General features: G+C 49.4%; 1 protein-coding gene across 1 annotated transcript in view; it reads right to left on the bottom strand.

The window, feature by feature from the left end:
* AFF3 (AF4/FMR2 family member 3) overlaps positions 1-18809 on the bottom strand; it is a 401836-nt gene that overhangs the window by 80355 nt on the left and 302672 nt on the right. The window contains 1 exon segment of the mRNA XM_023761471.1: positions 10735-10772. Within this exon segment, the coding sequence (XP_023617239.1) occupies positions 10735-10772 (38 nt within the window).

Below are 18809 nucleotides of genomic sequence, written 5' to 3'. Positions count from 1 at the left end.
GAGGGGGTGTCTGGAATATTAGGATGTGCAGAGACGTACATTGTGTTTTTTTAAACTTTTGATAGTGGTTTCATATAGACAGGGTGTCCCAAAAAATGTATACACAATAACAGCTGATAGCTCAACGGATGTTTCTTTTCAGATTTAACCCATTGGAATAAATAATTATTCAAAGTGTGTATACACTTTTTTGGGGACACCCTGTATATATCATATAAAATGCATCATTTTAACCATTCTCAAGTGGCATTAAGTACATTCACACTGTTGTGCAGCCATTCACATTATCTTTCTTTTTTTAAAGAGATCAAACCCTCTTAAGGCCATGCTGAGTCGTCCAGCTGTTCCTGAAGCAGCTGTGGGCTCTGGTCACAGGGTTAAACCTACTCCCCATCCCCCCCCCTCCCGCCGCCGGCCCTCCTGCTGCTCCTTATACCCAGGCATCAGGTTCCCCTCATTCCTGGACTTCCCCAAACCCACTAAACCATCCCAAAGGGCAATCAGTGGCTTCATACAACTCATTTACTCAAAAAGGCTGAACAGTTTCTTCCAGGCTGTCCTGTTCTATTTGTAAAATACAAGTTTGGGAGCTTTTAAAATGTGTGTTATTTACCTGATAGAACTCAATGGCTTCTCAGGAGCTATTCAGTTGTAGTGTGGAAATTAGTGCAGGGGGTTTTAAAAGCGGATTTTCAGACCTGATAGCCTGCATTTCAGATGGTAATGTGGCCTGTTAAGCTAACAGCCGCCCAAGGTGGGGCAGGAACACTTACAGCCTCTTGGGAGGGCTGCGAGGCAAGGGGGCCACCTTGGTGAGCATGGCCAGGCCTGTCGGCCTTAGAGGACATGTGGCCATTCAGTGTTTTCTCTCTTATCATAGTCCCCAAACAGATCTCCACCTGAGATCCCCATGTTATCTGAGAGATCGTGTTGGCTTTGGAAATGTGATTATTTGCTTTGAAATAATAAAATGAAAACAGTTCTTTGGCGATTAGCTGGATCAGCTGCAGGTGAGGAGCGTGAGCCTCCCGAGGATCCCAAGACCCACCAGTGGCTCAGGGGAGAACAGGCTGGATGACAACCTGCCCCAAAGTAGGGGCAGAATGACAACAGCGAGGGACAATTCTTGGGATACGTTGATATCGTTTTCCTATAATGTCAGCGTAAAAACATGCCCCATACAGTCCTAGCTGGTTTGGCTGAGTGGATAGAGCGTCGGCATGCAGACTGAACCGTCCTGGGTTCGATTCCGGTCAAGGGCATGTACCTCAGTTGCAGGCTCCTCCCTGGCCCGGGCCCTGGTCGGAGCTTGTGCAGGAGGCAATCAATCAATGGGTTTCTCTCACATCAATGTTTCTCTCTTTCTCTCTCTCTTGTACTCTCTCTAAAAATCTATAGAAAAATATCCTCGGGTGAGGATTAAAAAAAAATTTAAAGACACAAACTAACAAACAAAAAACATGCCCCATACAATTAGTTATTCATGTTTCCACATCTGAACCCCACACTAATACTTTTCTTCCTTTGGTTTTTAAGCCTCTTGGTCGGACTGGAAGAGAGTCTCATGGTACGTTGGGGAGAGACTTTGCCTAGTGGGCAACAGAGTGATTGCTAGATTGACAGAGCCCTTCTACTCACCACCTTGTTTAATCTGCCCAGAAACCTAACAAGGGGACACTCTTATCCTCCTATTTATACAACTAGGAAAGTTCAGACTCAGACGGTGACTCCTTGGCCCAAAGCAAGTTCCAACCCAAGTGTAAGGATTCAGACCCCCTTGCTTGCTCCTTGACGTCAGGCTGCAGTTGGTATTTCCCCTCCTTCCCAGGAAAGCAGAGATGAGGGGCATTCTTGGTCTTTCTTGTTGGAAAGGCGTTGGGTAAGTCATTAATGAGCAGCCGCTTTGTAGGCAGGGCGCCCTGCCATTCAAGGTGTGGATCCTGTCCTCTACTCGTTGTTGAGAACAGACATAAACGCATAAGGAAGCAGAGGGCAGAAGCACGCCCGTGTCAGCGGGTACACGCTGTGCTGATGGAATAGGAGCTGTGGGAGTGGGGCACGTTGGTTATTCACGGTTTCTGTGGAAGATGAGGCTGGACCGCAGGCTTGAGGAAGTGCTGTGGAGTGATAGGCACTCCCACCCCAGAGCCTTGCCTGGTGGCTGCCGAGAGCCTGCGGGGCCCACACCTCGGGTGGGGGCTGCTGCTCCTTGCTCATGCCTCAGCCTGGCCTTGCTCAGGCCATTCTTTCTGCAGAGAAGGCTGGCCCTCCCCTTCTCCATCCTGGGTGGCCTGTCCTGATGCCACTTGTCCTTCACATGCCACCTCAAAGGCCCCTCCCCTTCCTCTGTGCTCTGAATACTTCAGTGTTACCCCTGTACCCCCTGGTGACACTCTTCCTATTAATTTACGTGTGTGTGTGTGTGTGTGTGTGTGTGTGTGTGTGTGTGTGTGGTGTTACTGAAGCAGCTAAGAGAACTGACAGAGTCAGACAGACCAGTTCGGAGGCTTTGGCTAAGTTATGTATCCCTGGAAACCAGACTCCCTGGGATTTTAGGGAGAGTATTTGGTAAATGAAATGAAACTTCATTGAAAATGTCATCTCTCAGGTCCTCATGCTAATCTCTCCTTCCTAGCTGAGAGGGTGGTGTGAGGATTAAAGGGAGTCATGTGCATGAAATGCTCAGCGTAGCGCCCACACACGGCTGCTGTAGTAGACTTAGGGCTGTATGCACATGTCCACGTTTAATACACAGTGGTTATGCGGACATCTACATGTCCTCGGCTACTGTCAGCTCCTGCAAAGTGGTCTCCATCGTAAGGAATGTGTGTGTCTTCCGTGGAGACCAGCACAATGCCTCGCCAAGTGGAGGAGCTCAGAACTGAACCTGCATCAAATGAATGTCAGAGAGGACAGAAAGAATCTATATATATAAAAGCCTAAGCGACCATCTGACTGTTCACCTGGTCGCTATGATTTGCAATGACCACCAGGGGGCAGATGCTGCGACCAGTAGAGGAAGGAGTCTGTTTCCTTGTGGAACTGGTGGTGGGTTAGGTTGCTGCTGGGGCACTGTCGGCACTAAATCTGCTTCACTCACACCCCAAACCTAGATAGGAGGGAGCCCAATTCCAGGGTGCGTCACCCGAGAACCACCCTCTCGCACTCTGGGACCCCTTGGGGGATGTCAGAGAGCTGGTTTTGGCCTGATCCCCCCAGGCCAACCTGAGTGACCCCACCAGTGCACGAATCTGTGCACCGGGCCTCTAGTTACAAATAATTGGTGGTAATAAGAAGGAGGCAGTTTGCCCAGTTGGCGTGGCTCAGTGGCTGAGTGTTGAACTATGAACCAGGAGGTCACTGTTTGATTCCCAGTCCAGGCATGTGCCCGGGTTGTGGGCTAGATCCCCAATGAGGGGCGTGCAGAAGCAGCCAATGATTCTCTCTCATCACTGATGTTTCTACCTCTCCCTCCCTCTCCCTTCCTCTCTGAAATCAATAAACATATATTCAAAGAAAAATGGGGGGCATTTTAAGTCCTTGGACAGGGTGAAGCATGAGGAGGGGAGGGACTGGAGGTCATGGCCTTCACTCCCTCTTGGTGCAGAGAGCTCTCGATGGCATCATGTGTTCTCTTCTATTATAATTCCTAATTTAATCCACTCTAATTTCAATCCTTTGACTTTTTTAAAAAAGACTTTCAATCCTTTGACATTTTTAAAAAAGACTTTCTTACCTACTTTTGGACTAATTTTTTAAATTGAATTTATTGGGGTGACACTGGTTAACAAATTACACAGGTTTCAGGTGCACAATTCTACAATACATCATCTGTACACTGTATCGTGTGTCCATCACCCCAAGTCTCCATCCATCACCATTTATCACCTCATTCCTTCGGTACTTCCCCCCCCCCTCCTGTCAATCACCACATTGTCGTCCATGTCCATGAGTTTTTTTCTTTTTTCTTTCTTTTTTTCTCAATCCCTCTACCCCCTCCTAGCCACCTCCCCCCGACCGCTGTCAGCCTACTCTCTATCTATGCGTGTGTCTTTACTTTGCTTATTAGTTCATTTTGTTAATTAGATTCCACACATGAGTGAAATCCTATAGTACTTGTCTTTCTCTGTCTGGCTTATTTCACTTAGCATAATGTTCTCCAGGTCCATCCATGCTGTTGCAAAAGGTAAGATTTCCTTCTTTTTTACAGCTGAGAAATATTCCACTGTGTAGCTGTACCACAGCTTTTTTTATCCACTCATCTACTGATGGGAACTTGGGTTGCTTCCAAATCTTGGCTATTGTAATTAATGCTGCAATGAACATAGGGCTGTACCTATTCTTTCAATTAGTGTTTTGGGTTTCTTTGGATAAATTCCCAGAAGCGGGATTGCTGGGTCATAAGGCAGTTCCATTTTTAATTTTTTGAGGTAACTCCATACGGCTTTCCACAGTGGCTGCACCAGCAGTGCACGAGGTTCCCTTTCCTCCACATCCTCACAGCACTTGCTGTCTGTGGATTTACTGATGACAGCCATTCTGACAGGTGTGTGTGGCAGTGAACAGTGCGTCTCAATTCTATGGCATCTATAGGCAGGGCCTGCTTGGACCCTCAGGGATGAGCCCTGGCCCCGGACTCTGCCTCCTGAGGTGGTCTGCTGCCATGGGAACAGCCAGGTTCAGGAAAGTGTTTCCTATTTAAGTCCAAAGTCACCATTTTTAACCACAAAACCTTCATTCATGTTTCATTGTTCTCTTCCATTCATCAAATAACTTACTGTGTTTCCTAATTGCCAGGCACTGTGCGAGGTGCTAGGGATAAAAAGATCACCTTAGTTATGAATGAAATGTTACGATGATTATAATTATTAGTGGAAACGAAGACAGTTTTAGTGCACACTGAGTCAAGTCTTTGTCAGAATATGCGTGGCCTGCGTCGCCTGCCCCCGAACCCACCCCAGCCTGCTTGTGGCTGAGTGAAGACGGACAGGGGCCTGGAGGCCCGTCCCAGCTCTGCCGCTCGCTGCCTGTGGCCTTGGCTGAATCCCATCACCTTCTGAGGTCAGTCTTCTTGCCGGTCAAGTGAGTCCTTCCTACCTCACAGGGTGGCTGTCCATGTGACAGGGCTGTGAGCGCTGCAGGAAGCTGTTATTTACCCGGCATCCCAGAAGAATGTCATTACAGAGTCCCTGGCACTGGAGACTAGAGACTGTGGGTCTCAGGGTTGACACCCTCCCTCCAGTGTGCCTCCTGGGCATCTTCCAGGTTCAAAATGTAGAAATTCTTAAAAGTCCTCCCTGCCCTGCTTCGGGGACACGTCCAGTCCTGCTTTTAGATGCAGACAGACTCACAGGGAGGTAAAACCTCGTCACTTGATGCGATTCCTCACTTAATTTCATCATCTTCTCCTAATGGGGAGAGGGCATTCGATGGGCGAGATTGACTCGAGGAAGCTCAACTGAGAGCAGCACATGCGGGAGCCAGCAGCCCTCTGGACGACGAAGCCCCGAGGGGTGCGTGGCCGCTCCTGGTCGCCCCGCAGCCCTGCACCCCACGGCGCCGCTGGGTTCCCGGGATGCGCTCAATAAATACTTGTGGCATAAATGAATAAATCAATGGTAGTTGTTTGGATTTCAATATAAATGGATCCTGGAGCTGAAATATTGCCAGATGGGCTGACAGGGCACAGTCTGGTGATGCGTCTCCAAGGCTATAAACACGCAGGCATCTCTGCCGTGGCAGGCTGACATTTCAGAAGATGATTACATGCACGATTTCACCAGGGCCGCGCGTGCCCTCCAACTGCCAGCGCTTCAGCAACTGTTTTCACGTTGGCTTTCTTGTTCATTCCCCCCCACCCCCTCCTTTTTTTCTTAAGTTGAGCACCATTTTTCCCAGCTTCTCATATCTGTAGATGAACATGATTTATTCAGATGAAATTAGGCTCCGTTTTTATAAAGCCCAAGTTACTGCAAATGATGCTTGAGGTTTCGCAGCAAATATGAATTCCTGATCAGCGGCCATAAAGCACCGCTGCGGAGCTCGAGGCCTGCCCCCGGGACCACGGAGGCGCCGGGTGATTGACACCGAGTCCTCGCGTGCCTCCCGCTCCTGCCCAGGCTTCAAGATGGACCTCCGCCTCCTGCAAATGCACAGCTGCTCGGCTTGATAAATCACAGGACCCTTCTTTTCCATCACAGTTATCTGCTATTTACTACTTCGAGGGGAAGTGAATCACCGAGAGGACGTCGTGTGCTGCGTACACATCCTTCCTTCTCCTCCGGCACTTTGCCTGTTTCCACATTCCCGCGGAGCACGCTTTCCCGCGCAGTGCGTCCACCCCGGGCTCACCTGGACAAGCAAGCCTCCGGCCCATTTATCTTGGTTCTCCTTGCCCCTCTCTGCCCACTGACACAAAATCCCTAAGAACAAAAGACGCCTGAGAGGCACACACTACCAGGAGTAGGTGGAAAGCACTGTGTCGTTTTGCAAGTTGAGGTTTCCTTGTAATTGGCTTGTCTACCATACTGAGGCTTTGCCCCCTCTTCCGGCCCTGGCCTCCTGATGTTTTTCATTACTTGAGGCACCACCGCGCCTTTGGTATAGCGGACACCCAGCATCGTATAACAGATGAAACACTCTACAGTTGATGCTAGAGAAGAATGAAAAACAGGCCACCCCACCTACACGTGGCCCTTCCCGTCGTGCGGGTGGCAGGCGTAAGTTGGGGGAAGTCAGATTTGCTTTGTGACTGTGATCCGTGATCATCTGCGGACACACTGGCTGTTCCGGCTGAACCGTAAATGAAGCTCATCGCTCAGGCCAAACAAAGCAAGGCCAAAGGTTTTCTCTGGGATTGACCGCAGATAAGTTTTAAATTTAGGTAATGAAACATTTCATAGTTTTAATTTATCAGGGTTGTGCTTTGGTTACCATGGACTCACACACTTTAAAGCATACAATATGAGCTACCAGACACCCGAGTTCTCCCAGAATGCCTACTTAAAACAGGAGACCGGAGAAGTGAAAAGACAGGCAAGACTGGCCTTCAAAAGATGCTTGGATAGTCTCTCCCCTCTGACACCTCACAGGGATGAGCCTTCTACGGTCCTCACCAAGGACAGAGAAATGCCATCCCTTTGCACCGTCACTGGCCTATCAGGTCCCGCCTCAACGCCTTGGAGGCAGGCTTCCTGCCCTGGAGCAGAGAACAACAGCAGGCTTCCTGCACTGTAAACCCACATCCCCAAACCCTGCCGACCAAACCCACTTCATCATCAAGTTGCACGTCTTGAAACAAAACAGCGCTAAGCCCCGCACCAAACGTCCTTGGGCCTGGGCACTCCAGGGGGTTGTGCGGCCACATGGAAGCGGGACGGGCCCCGCGGAGCCGTGCACCATGACCTGGGCCGGCCTGCGCCACCCTGTTCAACTCGACGTGCAGAACTCAGAACGCACCCCTTAAGGTCTAAACCGTGTTCTGTTTTTCTGGGATAAAAACGAAAGTGCTGCCACATATGGAATTTTATATGAAGAGATGGTTAACATGCTGAAAAATGATAGTTTAGAAACTAGAATAGTCTGTGTAAATGAATGTGCACTAGGTGAGTGCCAGGCGATGGGTAGCCAGTGATACTGGGTTAGATCTCCACCTCGGGAAGGTCAGAACCTGGGGCGAATCTTTACTCAGTTCCATCCCCACCCGAGGGGTTCCTCTGACAGGCAGACTGTTAGGCTGTCACGAGGAGTCATGCCGACTATTTCCTAGAAATTACTGGCTTCCTCCCGATTAGGTAAGGTGGTAGGAAATGACTTCTGTCTCTGAGTCTCTAATTTAAGACCCCAGAAAATGTGAGTCCAATGAATTCAGTAGGTGTTCTAAGTCCTTATTTGGAAGGAGGGTTTCCGATGGCATCTCCAAATGGTTACAGATGGTTCTCACTTATGGAAATTACACGTGTGGCCCGAGCCGGGAACACAGGACAGGAGCAGCACAGAGCAGGTAGCTGCAGATAACCCGCTGCTAGGCCAGCAGGCGGAGGAACTCATTACTTTGAAATGAGCCAAGTCCCCCCAAGTTTGAACAGAAAAACTATTATATTTAAGGGGGAAATGCTCTACTCCACGGGAAGATAGAGAAGTTTGTAAGAAGAGTAGTGACAACGGGAACCCCTGTCTTTAGGGAGTGGATGGTTTTCTTTTCGTGTTATTCTGCACTTAGTCATGCAATCAACAGGGGCCCAGGTGCTAACTTACTAGCTGATGAACTACGGGGCTTGACCAGGAGGGTTGGAGGGAATTTCAGAACAAAGTCAAAGGGAATAGCGCTGCTCATCACCCATGTACCTTTCTACCCAGGACAGGGCCACATGTCTTCTGGGAATAAGTCCTAATTTCTGATTGTATCTTGCAACCAGGTCTTCAAAGGGAGCCCATACTTTCCTAAAATAGGTTTGATTCCTTCTACCAGAGGTCATAATGACATTTATTGAAATACTAGAGGCCTGATGCATGAATTTGTGCAAGAGTAGGCCTTCCTTCCCTCGGCTGCCGGCACCGACTTCCCTCTGGCACCCGGGACCCAGGCTTCCCTCGCAGCCCCAGCTTCGTCCGGGAAGTCATCCAGTCTAATTAGCATATTATGCTTTTATTATCCCATATAATAAAAGCCCAGCGACCAAAATGGCAGAACGACCAGAATGACCAGAGACCAGAACTACCAGCCCTTCGCCCAGGCCGGTCTGCAAACCACCATGGCCCCTCGCCCTAGTCAGCCCCGCCCCCCCAGCGGGGACCCCCACCCCAATTGAGAGCCCCCATCAGGGCAGGCCAGCCAGCCCCCACCCATGCACCAGGCCTCTATCCTATATAATAAAAGGGCAATATGCAAATTGACCCCAACGGCGGAACTACCAGAACTACCTCTGGACCAGTCACTATGAGGCGCACTGACCACCTCTCAGTCTCTTCCCCTGGCCAGCAGGCTCCAATCTCCTGATGGCGAATGGGGAGTGGGTGGTGGCGGGGGGCGGGGCTGGCTGCAGGCAGCCAGGGAAGATGGCCCTGACTGCAGGCCAGGCCTAGGGACTGTACCCATGTATGAATTTTGTACGCCGGGCCTCTAGTTATAGATAATTTATCACCATAAAGCTTACCCATTTAAAGGATGCAATCCCATGATTTGTAGCATAGTTACAAGGTGGTGAAACCATCACCACGATCTAATCTTACATTTTCGATGCCCCCAAAAGAAACCCCTGCAATCATTGGCAATGGAGCAATATTGTGAACCAAGGACTTTCTCTTGCTTTTCAGGGCATTTGGTTGAAGAAATCATCTAAGAAGCCAAAGGGAATGAATGGGCCAGATTTTAAGTGTTTCGATCCAGAGCCTCTCCTCCTTCTACCCACAGACTCAGAAGCACTGCAGTCCCAGCTCCTGGGAGAGTCCTGGAAGGAGCTGCTGAGGAGATGCAGCAGCCACCTTGGAGCACGCGAGCTGGGGCAGGCTTTTCAACAGCAGTAAACATACTCGGGCTCAGCCCGGCACTAGGAGGAAGTGCTTTTTACCTGGGTGCGCAGACAACGTGCCCAAGTGACGGGCTTTCCCTTGTAGAAGCTGAACTGATCTTGGTTACATAGTCAATTATTGCTCATTCCACACAAGAAGAACTGGTAAGGAAGGGAGGTGGTGACAGTCCACTAGGTAACACTGAGGTGCCCACCAGCCAGCTGTTCTGATGCAGTAAGAACCTCAGATGTGCAGAGAAACATCTTTACCTCCTGATAATTCTTTTTTTAAAAATATATATTTTATTGATTTTTTACAGAGAGGAAGGGAGAGGGATAGAGAGTTAGAAACATCGATGAGAGAAAAGCATCTATCAGCTGCCTCCTGCACACCCCCTACTGGGGATGTGTCTGCAACCAAGGTACATGCCCTTGACCGGAATCGAACCTGGGACCGTTCAGTCCCCAGGCCGACGCTCTATCCAGTGAGCCAAACCGGTTAGGGCTTTAAAACACACACTTATGCGCGCGCACACACACACACACACACACACACACACACACGCACACGCAGAACCTTAGCAAGTGAAAAAATAAAAAACCAACAACAAAAAAGGGCCTGATCTGCTCTCAAAAGTAACTATAGATCCTATTCAACTATTTTGCTACAGTAAAGCCAGATGTGAGACACAGTTTGAGTGACAGTTGATTAGGTTGGTAGATCTCATTCATAATACAAGTCAGAAAACCAACCGAAGCGCGGCGCGAAGAGCCAGGCACTCAGGACCATGAATTGGGTGACATGCATAAAGTATTTCAGGAGAGAATCTCACTGAAAGGCAGACAGCTCCCGGGGAAATGATATGGAAAAAGTCTGAAGAAAACATCTCAAAATAAATGAAGTACTTATTGCTGAAAAATGAGCTCAGATCGCAGCCAATTCCAAAGTTCAGAATTTACTGCGCGCTGAGGCCTTTTCCTCCAGTTCCTTGTCTCTTGTTTCACTAACAACAAGGGACTCTCCACACTTCCTGTGAAATACAACAAGGCGATTTTTGCCGTAATAAACCCACATGGGCATGACAAATCCAAGCATGCAAAACGTTTAACACCCCAGCTCCCAGACACTTGAGGGACAAAATCCGATTATGAATTATATGCTACAATAAATAGGGCTCGATGTTTCATAAAGCAATTTATAGTTCATAAAAATGACAAAACGTACCTGTCAGACAGAGCGTGGAGCGTGGTTCCCTGGGCTGCCTGGTGGAAGAAAGGGCAGAGATGTTTATTTAATATTCTGACTTCTAAATTACGTGGTCAATCAGCACTTAAAAAAACCCGTGTCACACACATTTTTGCCATGTGGCCAAATATTAGTAGTAAACTACAGGCAACACAGTAAGAGCTCTGTCATGTTATGCAGTAAATGCTCCTGTAGAGTTAACTGAAGCCCCTGCAGTGCCCACCTGCCACCAGGGGGCGAGCGTGGGGAGGCAGGAAGTGCCAGGCTGGTGAGGTTGGACAGGTCTCAGGAGACCCTCCCCCCCAAACCCTCCCCAGCTATTTCATTTGTATTCCCTGTTGCTTTATTCTACTTTCCTGTAAGAAAAAAAAAATCTGTTTTGGTTCCTTTATGGCATCTCTCCCAATGAAGGTACACCTTTTGACCCAGTTTTCTGATTTATTGAAAAAGTCACCACAATTGTAACCTGGAACACTGACGGAAATATGATATTATGAGATATGGATTTGTTTTTAGGCAATGATTTTGTGGCAATTTTAAAAGAATCTTTAGAGATTCATATTGAAATATTTATGGATACCATTACAGGATCTGGGATTTGCTTTGAAACAATATACTTGGAGGGAAGGGAGGGTGGGTGGACATGTACATAAAACAATGTCCTTGGGTGGGTAACTGCTGAAACCAGGTGATGAGCACACTGGGGATTATTATATTATTCTAGACTTTTTATGTGTTTGAAATGTTCTATAAAACAAAAAAAGAAAAACAAAGCTAAAGACCTCCATTTCTCCATCAGATTTCCCCCATTTTGTACTCACTGCCTTTTGTCTGCTTAGCCTCGCTTGTCCGTGTGCCCCCCGTGGCTGAGCTCCGAAGGCAGGGGGCACACTCATTCTACGTCTGTCTCCGAAGTCATTATTGGGAGGGATCACAGCACGGCCTGTGAGACCAAGGCGTACTCGGGGGCACAAGAAATAGGAAGTGCACATGGCCCGTTTTCACTGCGTACAGGACACAGGGCACGTTTACTGTTTACCAGGGGCTCCGGAATGTTTCCCATGCCATTCCTCATTCCATGTGGATAGCAGACAGACAGACAGCATCTTCAGATGAGAAAAACACGACCTGGCAGAAACCTGAACCCTGTCACAGAACTGAATCCACCCTTGGCGACACACAAACACGTCTTGGATCACTCGGTCAGCCCAGCACTGGCCGGATTCCCAGCACATGGAGACCACTGCCGGAGGCTCCAGGAGGGATCAGAGCAAAGGCAGGACGCACAGTCACTGTGTTAGAGAAGCCAGTCCCTAGGCAGGAAGTCCGAGCAGAGGTCCAGGGAGGACTTGAAGACACCTGGGCATTAACATGCAAGTGGAAGATGAGGGGGGGGGGGGCGGATGTGGGTGCTGGTAACTCATGGCCGCTGGGCCACGGGCTCCTCAGTCAGGGCCTGGGACGGCTGGCAGGTGCTCAGTGCACATCTGATGAGGAACTGTCAAATGGATGAATAAATTCGGGAAGCCTTCTCACTACTATCTGAGCAAAGCTGCAAAGACAAGGAGGGATGTGCTCAGGGGAAAGAGGCATTGGTCGCTCCAGACTGCAAGGTGGAGCCAGGGCCTCCGCGGCCAGGCCTCTAGCAGCAGTTCTCAGCTGGAGCACCTCTTGCCCAAACAGCAAGGCTATTGGAGTTGAGTAGGGGTGTTTCTGTGTCTTAACAGCAAGGGGGGTCACTATTGGCCTTTGATGCCTGGGGCCAGGGATGCTATAGCCTCTCAAAGGTCCGATGGGTCCCTTGTACAATGAAGTGGTCCCCTTAGAAGGACAGGGGTTTCTGTGGAGAAACACCGCAGCAAAGGCCGGAAAGAAACCTGACAGGAGCGACACAGGAACTGAGACTAAATCAACAACAGGAACTTGGATAATTCCCACAGGGACATAACCACACTGACGGAGGAAAACATAAGCTCTGTTGACCTGGGCACTGAAAGTCTTCATCCTGGGAGAGGTTCACTGCTCGTTTATGTGAGCGCCTCAAGACTCAGCTTCCAAACTGCTCTTTCTACCCTAAGTGGGATGGTGAGGGAGCTGGCCAGCCATGTCCAGGCTCCAGTGGACAGTTTATGGCGTTACTGCCCCTCTTTTTTCTCTGGATTCCTGTGAATTAAGGGCCAAATGCCAGGGCATTCCAGTGTCACGAGGGGAAAGAATATCCACAGAGTGCTCTCTTGCTGAGGACACCTTAGGGGGCAGAACGAGGCGTGGAAAGAGGTGAAAAGCCTTAGGAGGCCGTGGAGACCAGGAGTCCCTCCTCCTCCCCCCATACCCCTCCCGTCTTCTCTGTGCTCTGGGGGGGGGGCAGCCCAGGCACCACTACAAGGAGCACCCGGCAGGTGCAGGGCAGCCCCCACCGTCCCCAGGGCCCCATTGCTCAGCAAGATGCTTTCCTTTTTGGCAGCTATACTTGAAAAGAACCGAACTCCCTACTCCTGACTCTGCTTGGCTAAATATACGAACACGTATTTTGAACTCCCCCAAGAAAAGGTGGCATGCGTGATTAGTTCAGTCTCAACGCATCTCCGCAGGAGGCACTGCAGACGGACTTTTCCAGGAATAACAGAAACCTTAAGGCGCGATATGGCTGGAAGGTCAACAGACACCTCTAACACGGCGCCTGCGTGTCCCCGGCCAGGGCTGCCAATGTTTCAGCAGCCTGCTGACTTTGTTCTCTCCTGCCTCCAAATACTTCCCGCTGACTTTTGTGATAAGGAAACGGTGCCCATTGATGTGCAACATATGAGAAAATTATTTTAAAAACAAAAGCAAAAACAAGCACAAAACAAGCAACTCTGCTGTGGTGCCTCCAGGTGGCGGTCCCTGCTGAGGACGCCGCGCAGGTGGCTGCCGGCCAAGTGCAGGGATGGGACTGAGCGGAGGCGCGGGGCAGGGCCGCCTTCCGCCAGCAGATGGACCTGACGCTGGCACCAGAAGGCCCTCTTGGGCTGAGCCACGGCATCCCACCAGCGCTGGACAATGACTTCCTGTGATCCTCACTCTCCCATCTGTCCGCATGACCAACGTTTCCGCACACTTAACACTGTGGCACGGAGCACCAGCGGCCACCTGCACCGCAATTTTTCATGCCTGAATTTGATGGCGCTATTTAATTTGCAGTTATTTTACATCATTAAAAACGTTATGGAGACGGCTCATCATCCATCAAGAAAGCAGATGAGAATATGTTAAAGTTTTAAACAATAACTTTAAAAAAGCTTTATGGCATTAAGTTAAAATGGTATGTCATATACCAAAGCAAAGACCGCCTATTTTATTTTATTTTTTTACTGCTCTTCTTTTAAATAAACTTTGGCTTTTGGACACTGTTTTCTTTTACTGTTGAAAATAATAAAATAAATAAACACTGGAACTAAATCGCAGAGAAAAAACTGCTTAGGTGACTCATAATTGAAGCCTGAAGGAAGACGCAGCGTAAACTAGATGAATTGCTCAATTTCCTTCTTTCAAGCGTTGTGTGTTACAGCACCCATATTTCTCCCTTCCTGAATCATCACCTCGGCTAGTAACTTTCCTCACCCAGTTCTCGGCAAAATAGTGGAGAGGGTGAAGGGAACACTTCACTGATCTTTCCCAAGTGCCTTACGCATTCACGAGTGACTCTGAAGCATAAGCTCTGAGACAAGTTTTCTGCCAGAAATAATCATTTTCCAGTTCTTTTTAAGAGATGGCTTTTCCCCCCCCGTCTTTATTATAGAAAGCTTAGAGCATGGGACAGAAGCTCTATCCAGGTTTCAATGTATGCGAAATAAGTTACTAGTCCCAGTCTGTTACTGAAGGAAAATCAAAGGAGAAATGAGGTGCCCTAATGGCAAACCGGGTTGAGCGCAGGGCAGGCTCATGGACGCTGGAGTGTGGAGGGGAGCGAGGGAAGAGGCTGGGATTCAGAGGGTGCCAGGAAGATGCAGTTTCGTTCCTTCCTGATGGAAACAGAACGAACTGGACAGCTCCATGGTTCAATCTGAAGCACCTGTGGTGTGCAGGTAACAGGCTGGGCGTGGGTGACAATCAAACAGAGAAAGCTCTCGCCATACTGTATGTAGGGCCTAGAGGTGTCAGACATAAAAGTTACACATTCTTGATTGCACAAACGTTCTAGATTGCAGGGGCTCTGGCTGAAGAGGAGTGGGTGCCGGGGGACCTCCCGTGGAATGAGTGGGTGAGGAAGGCCCACTAAGTCAGGGGTAACTAAGCTGATGCCTAAAGGATAAACAAGAGTTACTGGAGCAGAGATGTGAGAGAGGGTGTGGAAGGACGAGCTCCACGCAGGCCTAGGTCCTTACTCAGTTAAAGAACAAGAAGGTCACTGTGAGGGAACTCAGAGGGTGGTGGGGACACTGGCAGGTCCCAAGGGCTTTGGAGGTCAAGTTAAGGATTTGGGGTGCTCTCCACCTAAGAAACCGAGGAGTGGTTCACATTAGGGGAAGTTGGGTAAGGGATGTACGGGGCCTGTTCGTACATTCTCTGCATCTTCTGATGATTCAATAAAAGTTTTTTGTTAATCCTCACACAAGGATTAACAAAAATATTGTTCCATTGATTTTAGAGAGAGTGGAAGGAAGGGGCGGGGGAGAGAGGAACACACTGATTGGTTGCCTTCTGCATGTGCTTGGACCAGGCCTGGGGATCGAACCTGCAACCCAGGTACATGCCCTTGACCAGGAATCAAACCCATGACCCTTTGATGCACGGGTCAACTCTAACCACTGAGCAACACCAGCCAGGGATGATGGATCTATAATTAAAAAAAATAAAGTAGGGAGTGAGGCAATATGATTTACCTTTTTATTTTTTTCCCCAAATTTCACTTTGGCTTCTGTTTGGTAAATGGATTTGGGCAGGAAGGTTCAATGTTTAGGTTGTTGCATTAATCTAAGCAAGAGAAGTGCATGGTAGCAATGAAGGTGAAGAGAGTTTGTGTTACTTTTTGGAGGCAGACCTGAGGAAATTGGCGATCGATTGGATGTGACAGGCCAGGGTTGGCGGCAGAAATGAACCCCAGGTTCCAGCTTGAGCCCCTGGTATGGATGGAGGGCCACTGACTGGGACAGGCAAGGTGGGTGCAGGGGCAGGGGTAAGGGCAAAGCTTAATTTGGATGTGTGAAGTTCAAGTTGTTTTCAGGATGTTCAGGTGGAGATGCTAAATAGATGTCTGGACACATAGATCGCAGCTGTCAAATGCCAATGAAGTGCAAAACATTTGCATGTTGTTGACAAATTACAGTCATAAAAAGGAGATACAGGGCTAATGCGCTGGAGCTACAGTTTGCTCTCATTTGAAGAGAAGTAGGTTCAGGTCAGCTGGCTAGAACAGCCTGTCCATTCCACCCGCACACAGCCCATCTGCGCTGTTCCCAGCACCAGGCGCGTTATCCTGACAGTAAGGGGGGCATCTCTGTGGCTGTGATCTGAGTCAAATTGCTCCACCTGTTGGAAGGCTGTATCCACATTCAACTGCTCAAATAAATGCCATCCCAGCTCGTTTTTGGTCATTTGTGTTCAGCTGTTATGAAGCAGGCCGTGAAGTTTAGGTCCCATCACGTGTCTCTGTGGGAATTCTGTCCAGTAAGGCATTACATTCTTTCTCGCCATTCCTTTGAAGTTGAGACTTGTATTCATTAATGTATTTCACTGTTTAATTTCCTTCCACATCGGTTAACACATTCTGTTTCATTTACTGAACTTTCATGCTGTTGGTTTTCATTGGAGTCCTCGTTGATTCTTTTTTAAAAAATATATTTTTATTGATTTCAGAGAAGAAGGGAGAGGGAAAGAGAGATAGAAACATCAATGAAGAGAGAGAATCACTGATCGGCTGCCTCCTGCACACCGCATACTGGGGATTGAGCTGCATGCCCCACACTGGGGATGAGCCCGCAACCCGGGCATGTGCCCTGACCACCACCAGCTGGGCACGTCATTGAGTGTTGTGACCTTCCATTTGGTGTTCTCCAACCCATTCAGAATATGGCAAGACAAAGGGAAGAGTCCTGCTCCCTGGTTTTTCCTCTGGAACAGTAAGCACTTCGCGTTCCCAGATGCCTACAGATGCTGCCCAGGAAGCATTCTGTTCAGGAGACTTGGATCTTATTCTGTTCCCTACGGGGGGGTCAGGTCGATTTGGGGATAACAACATACATCATCCAAATAAGGACATTTTGTGAGAATGAAAGGGGATATCCCGCCCCCCCAAACGGAGCTGGGGACAACAGGAGAGAAAGTGTTTTTCTCAGCACACTGGCCATGGCTGCTGGATCAAGAAGGCTCGGTGCAAATACAATTCCATCAGGTGCGGAGGCAGAACTTCAGGGGCCGAGGAGCTTGTCAAAAAGCAAACAGCTCTGAAGGGGGTCAGCAGGGACAGATCGCTTCGATTCTCGGTGTCTCTGAAGTCAAACCAACGCATCTGCCATTTTCCGGCTCTTCCCGGCTGCTCCTCCCTCTACTGAGATTCTGCCTGTCAGTGTCCCCGACCACCCGAGCTTCCGGGCACCTTCCTCTCTCAACTCCTCGTCTGGAACCTGGATGAGCACAGGCTTCTTTCTTCTCTTGAAAAGTTCGCCACCTGCTTCATGAGAATTTTAGTCTTGGCTCCTCAAGTTCCTGGAAGACACTGAAGGCAGAGATCCTAGCTCATCCTCACCCAGAAAGAGCTTCCTCGAGACAACACTCGTAGTGAATCCACTACCGGTGGATCAGCAGGTAGGATGCGAGGAGGTGCAGCAGGTAGGATGCGAGGAGGTGTATCAGCAGGTAGGATGCGAGGAGGTGTATCAGCAGGTAGGATGCGAGGTGAGTCCACTACCGGTGGATCAGCAGGTAGGATGCGAGGAGGTGAGTCAGCTACCGGTGGATCAGCAGGTAGGATGCAAGGAGGTGGATCAGCAGGTAGGATGCGAGGAGGTAACTTCTGCAGATGACCAATTACTATTTGCCATGGCTCTGATCTAAGAGATTTGTTAAAATACATTTCTTTCTGCGCTATATATTCTTTTTTCTATTTCACTTTCTTTAAAATGTGGGTCCACTTTTGGCTTTAGAGAAAGGTTGCCTAGTTTTGTTTTTTAACACTGGATTGCTTAGGTTAGTTTATGTCTACCAGAAATCCAATAGAGGCAACAGCACACACTTACTGAGCACCTGTTACACCCCATGAGAATGCTGGTTAGGGTCCACAATGCCAGGTGAAGTGCCTGGATGACATCACCTCACAATCGGTGCCCTGTTACCAACCGCCTGGCGTGGGGCCGTGTTTGAAGCCAGGCTGTCAGTGATAGTCAGTTACTAATGGGGCGATTCTGATCTCCTGAGAAGGGTTGAGAGCATTTCCAGGACCTTGACTCGCTAGAGCAACACTGTGAACCACCTGTGACCTCCGCTGCCAGGCCTTGCGGTCTGTACTGTCACAAATAAAACTCGGGGCAGCTGCTAGGAGCTAGGAGAGAGAAGGGAAAGGTGATGACAATGTGAGCACATGCAATGGGCTGCTCCTCATCCGCAGGCACTGGATCCTCCCAGGGGTGAGGGTCCGCTGAGGGCGAGGGCCCCACTGAGGGCGAGGGCCCCACTGAGGGCGAGGGCTCACTGAGGGCAAAGGCCCCACTGAGGGCAAGGGCCCCACTGAGGGCGAGGGCCCCACTGAGGGCGAGGGCCCACTGAGGGCAAGGGCTGGAAGGTATCAGGCACCCTCCATGGTGGGCCACACTGACTGTCATGAGGGTACCACTATGAGTCAGAGGGTCGCAGTGTGCCTGGGCAGAAAGTCTTTAGGGGGTGGTGGTGGGGGGTGCAGGGTGAGAGGTCCAGAGGTCTTTGGGGGGGGGTGAGAGGTCAGGTGGTCTTTGGGGGGGTGGGGTGGGGGTGAGAGGTCAGGAGGTCTTTGGGGGCATGGAGTGGGGGTGAAAGGCCCTCAAATACTTCGTCACATGTAGGGACCCGGGCGGTGCCCCGAATAATCCTTAAAACTTTTATTA

The sequence above is a fragment of the Myotis lucifugus genome, unplaced genomic scaffold (genome assembly GCF_000147115.1).
Source record: "Myotis lucifugus unplaced genomic scaffold, Myoluc2.0 scaffold_210, whole genome shotgun sequence".
NCBI classification, from domain to species: domain Eukaryota; kingdom Metazoa; phylum Chordata; class Mammalia; order Chiroptera; family Vespertilionidae; genus Myotis; species Myotis lucifugus.
Note: the sequence above shows the minus strand (reverse complement) of the source record. Positions and strands in the feature narration are given on the sequence as shown.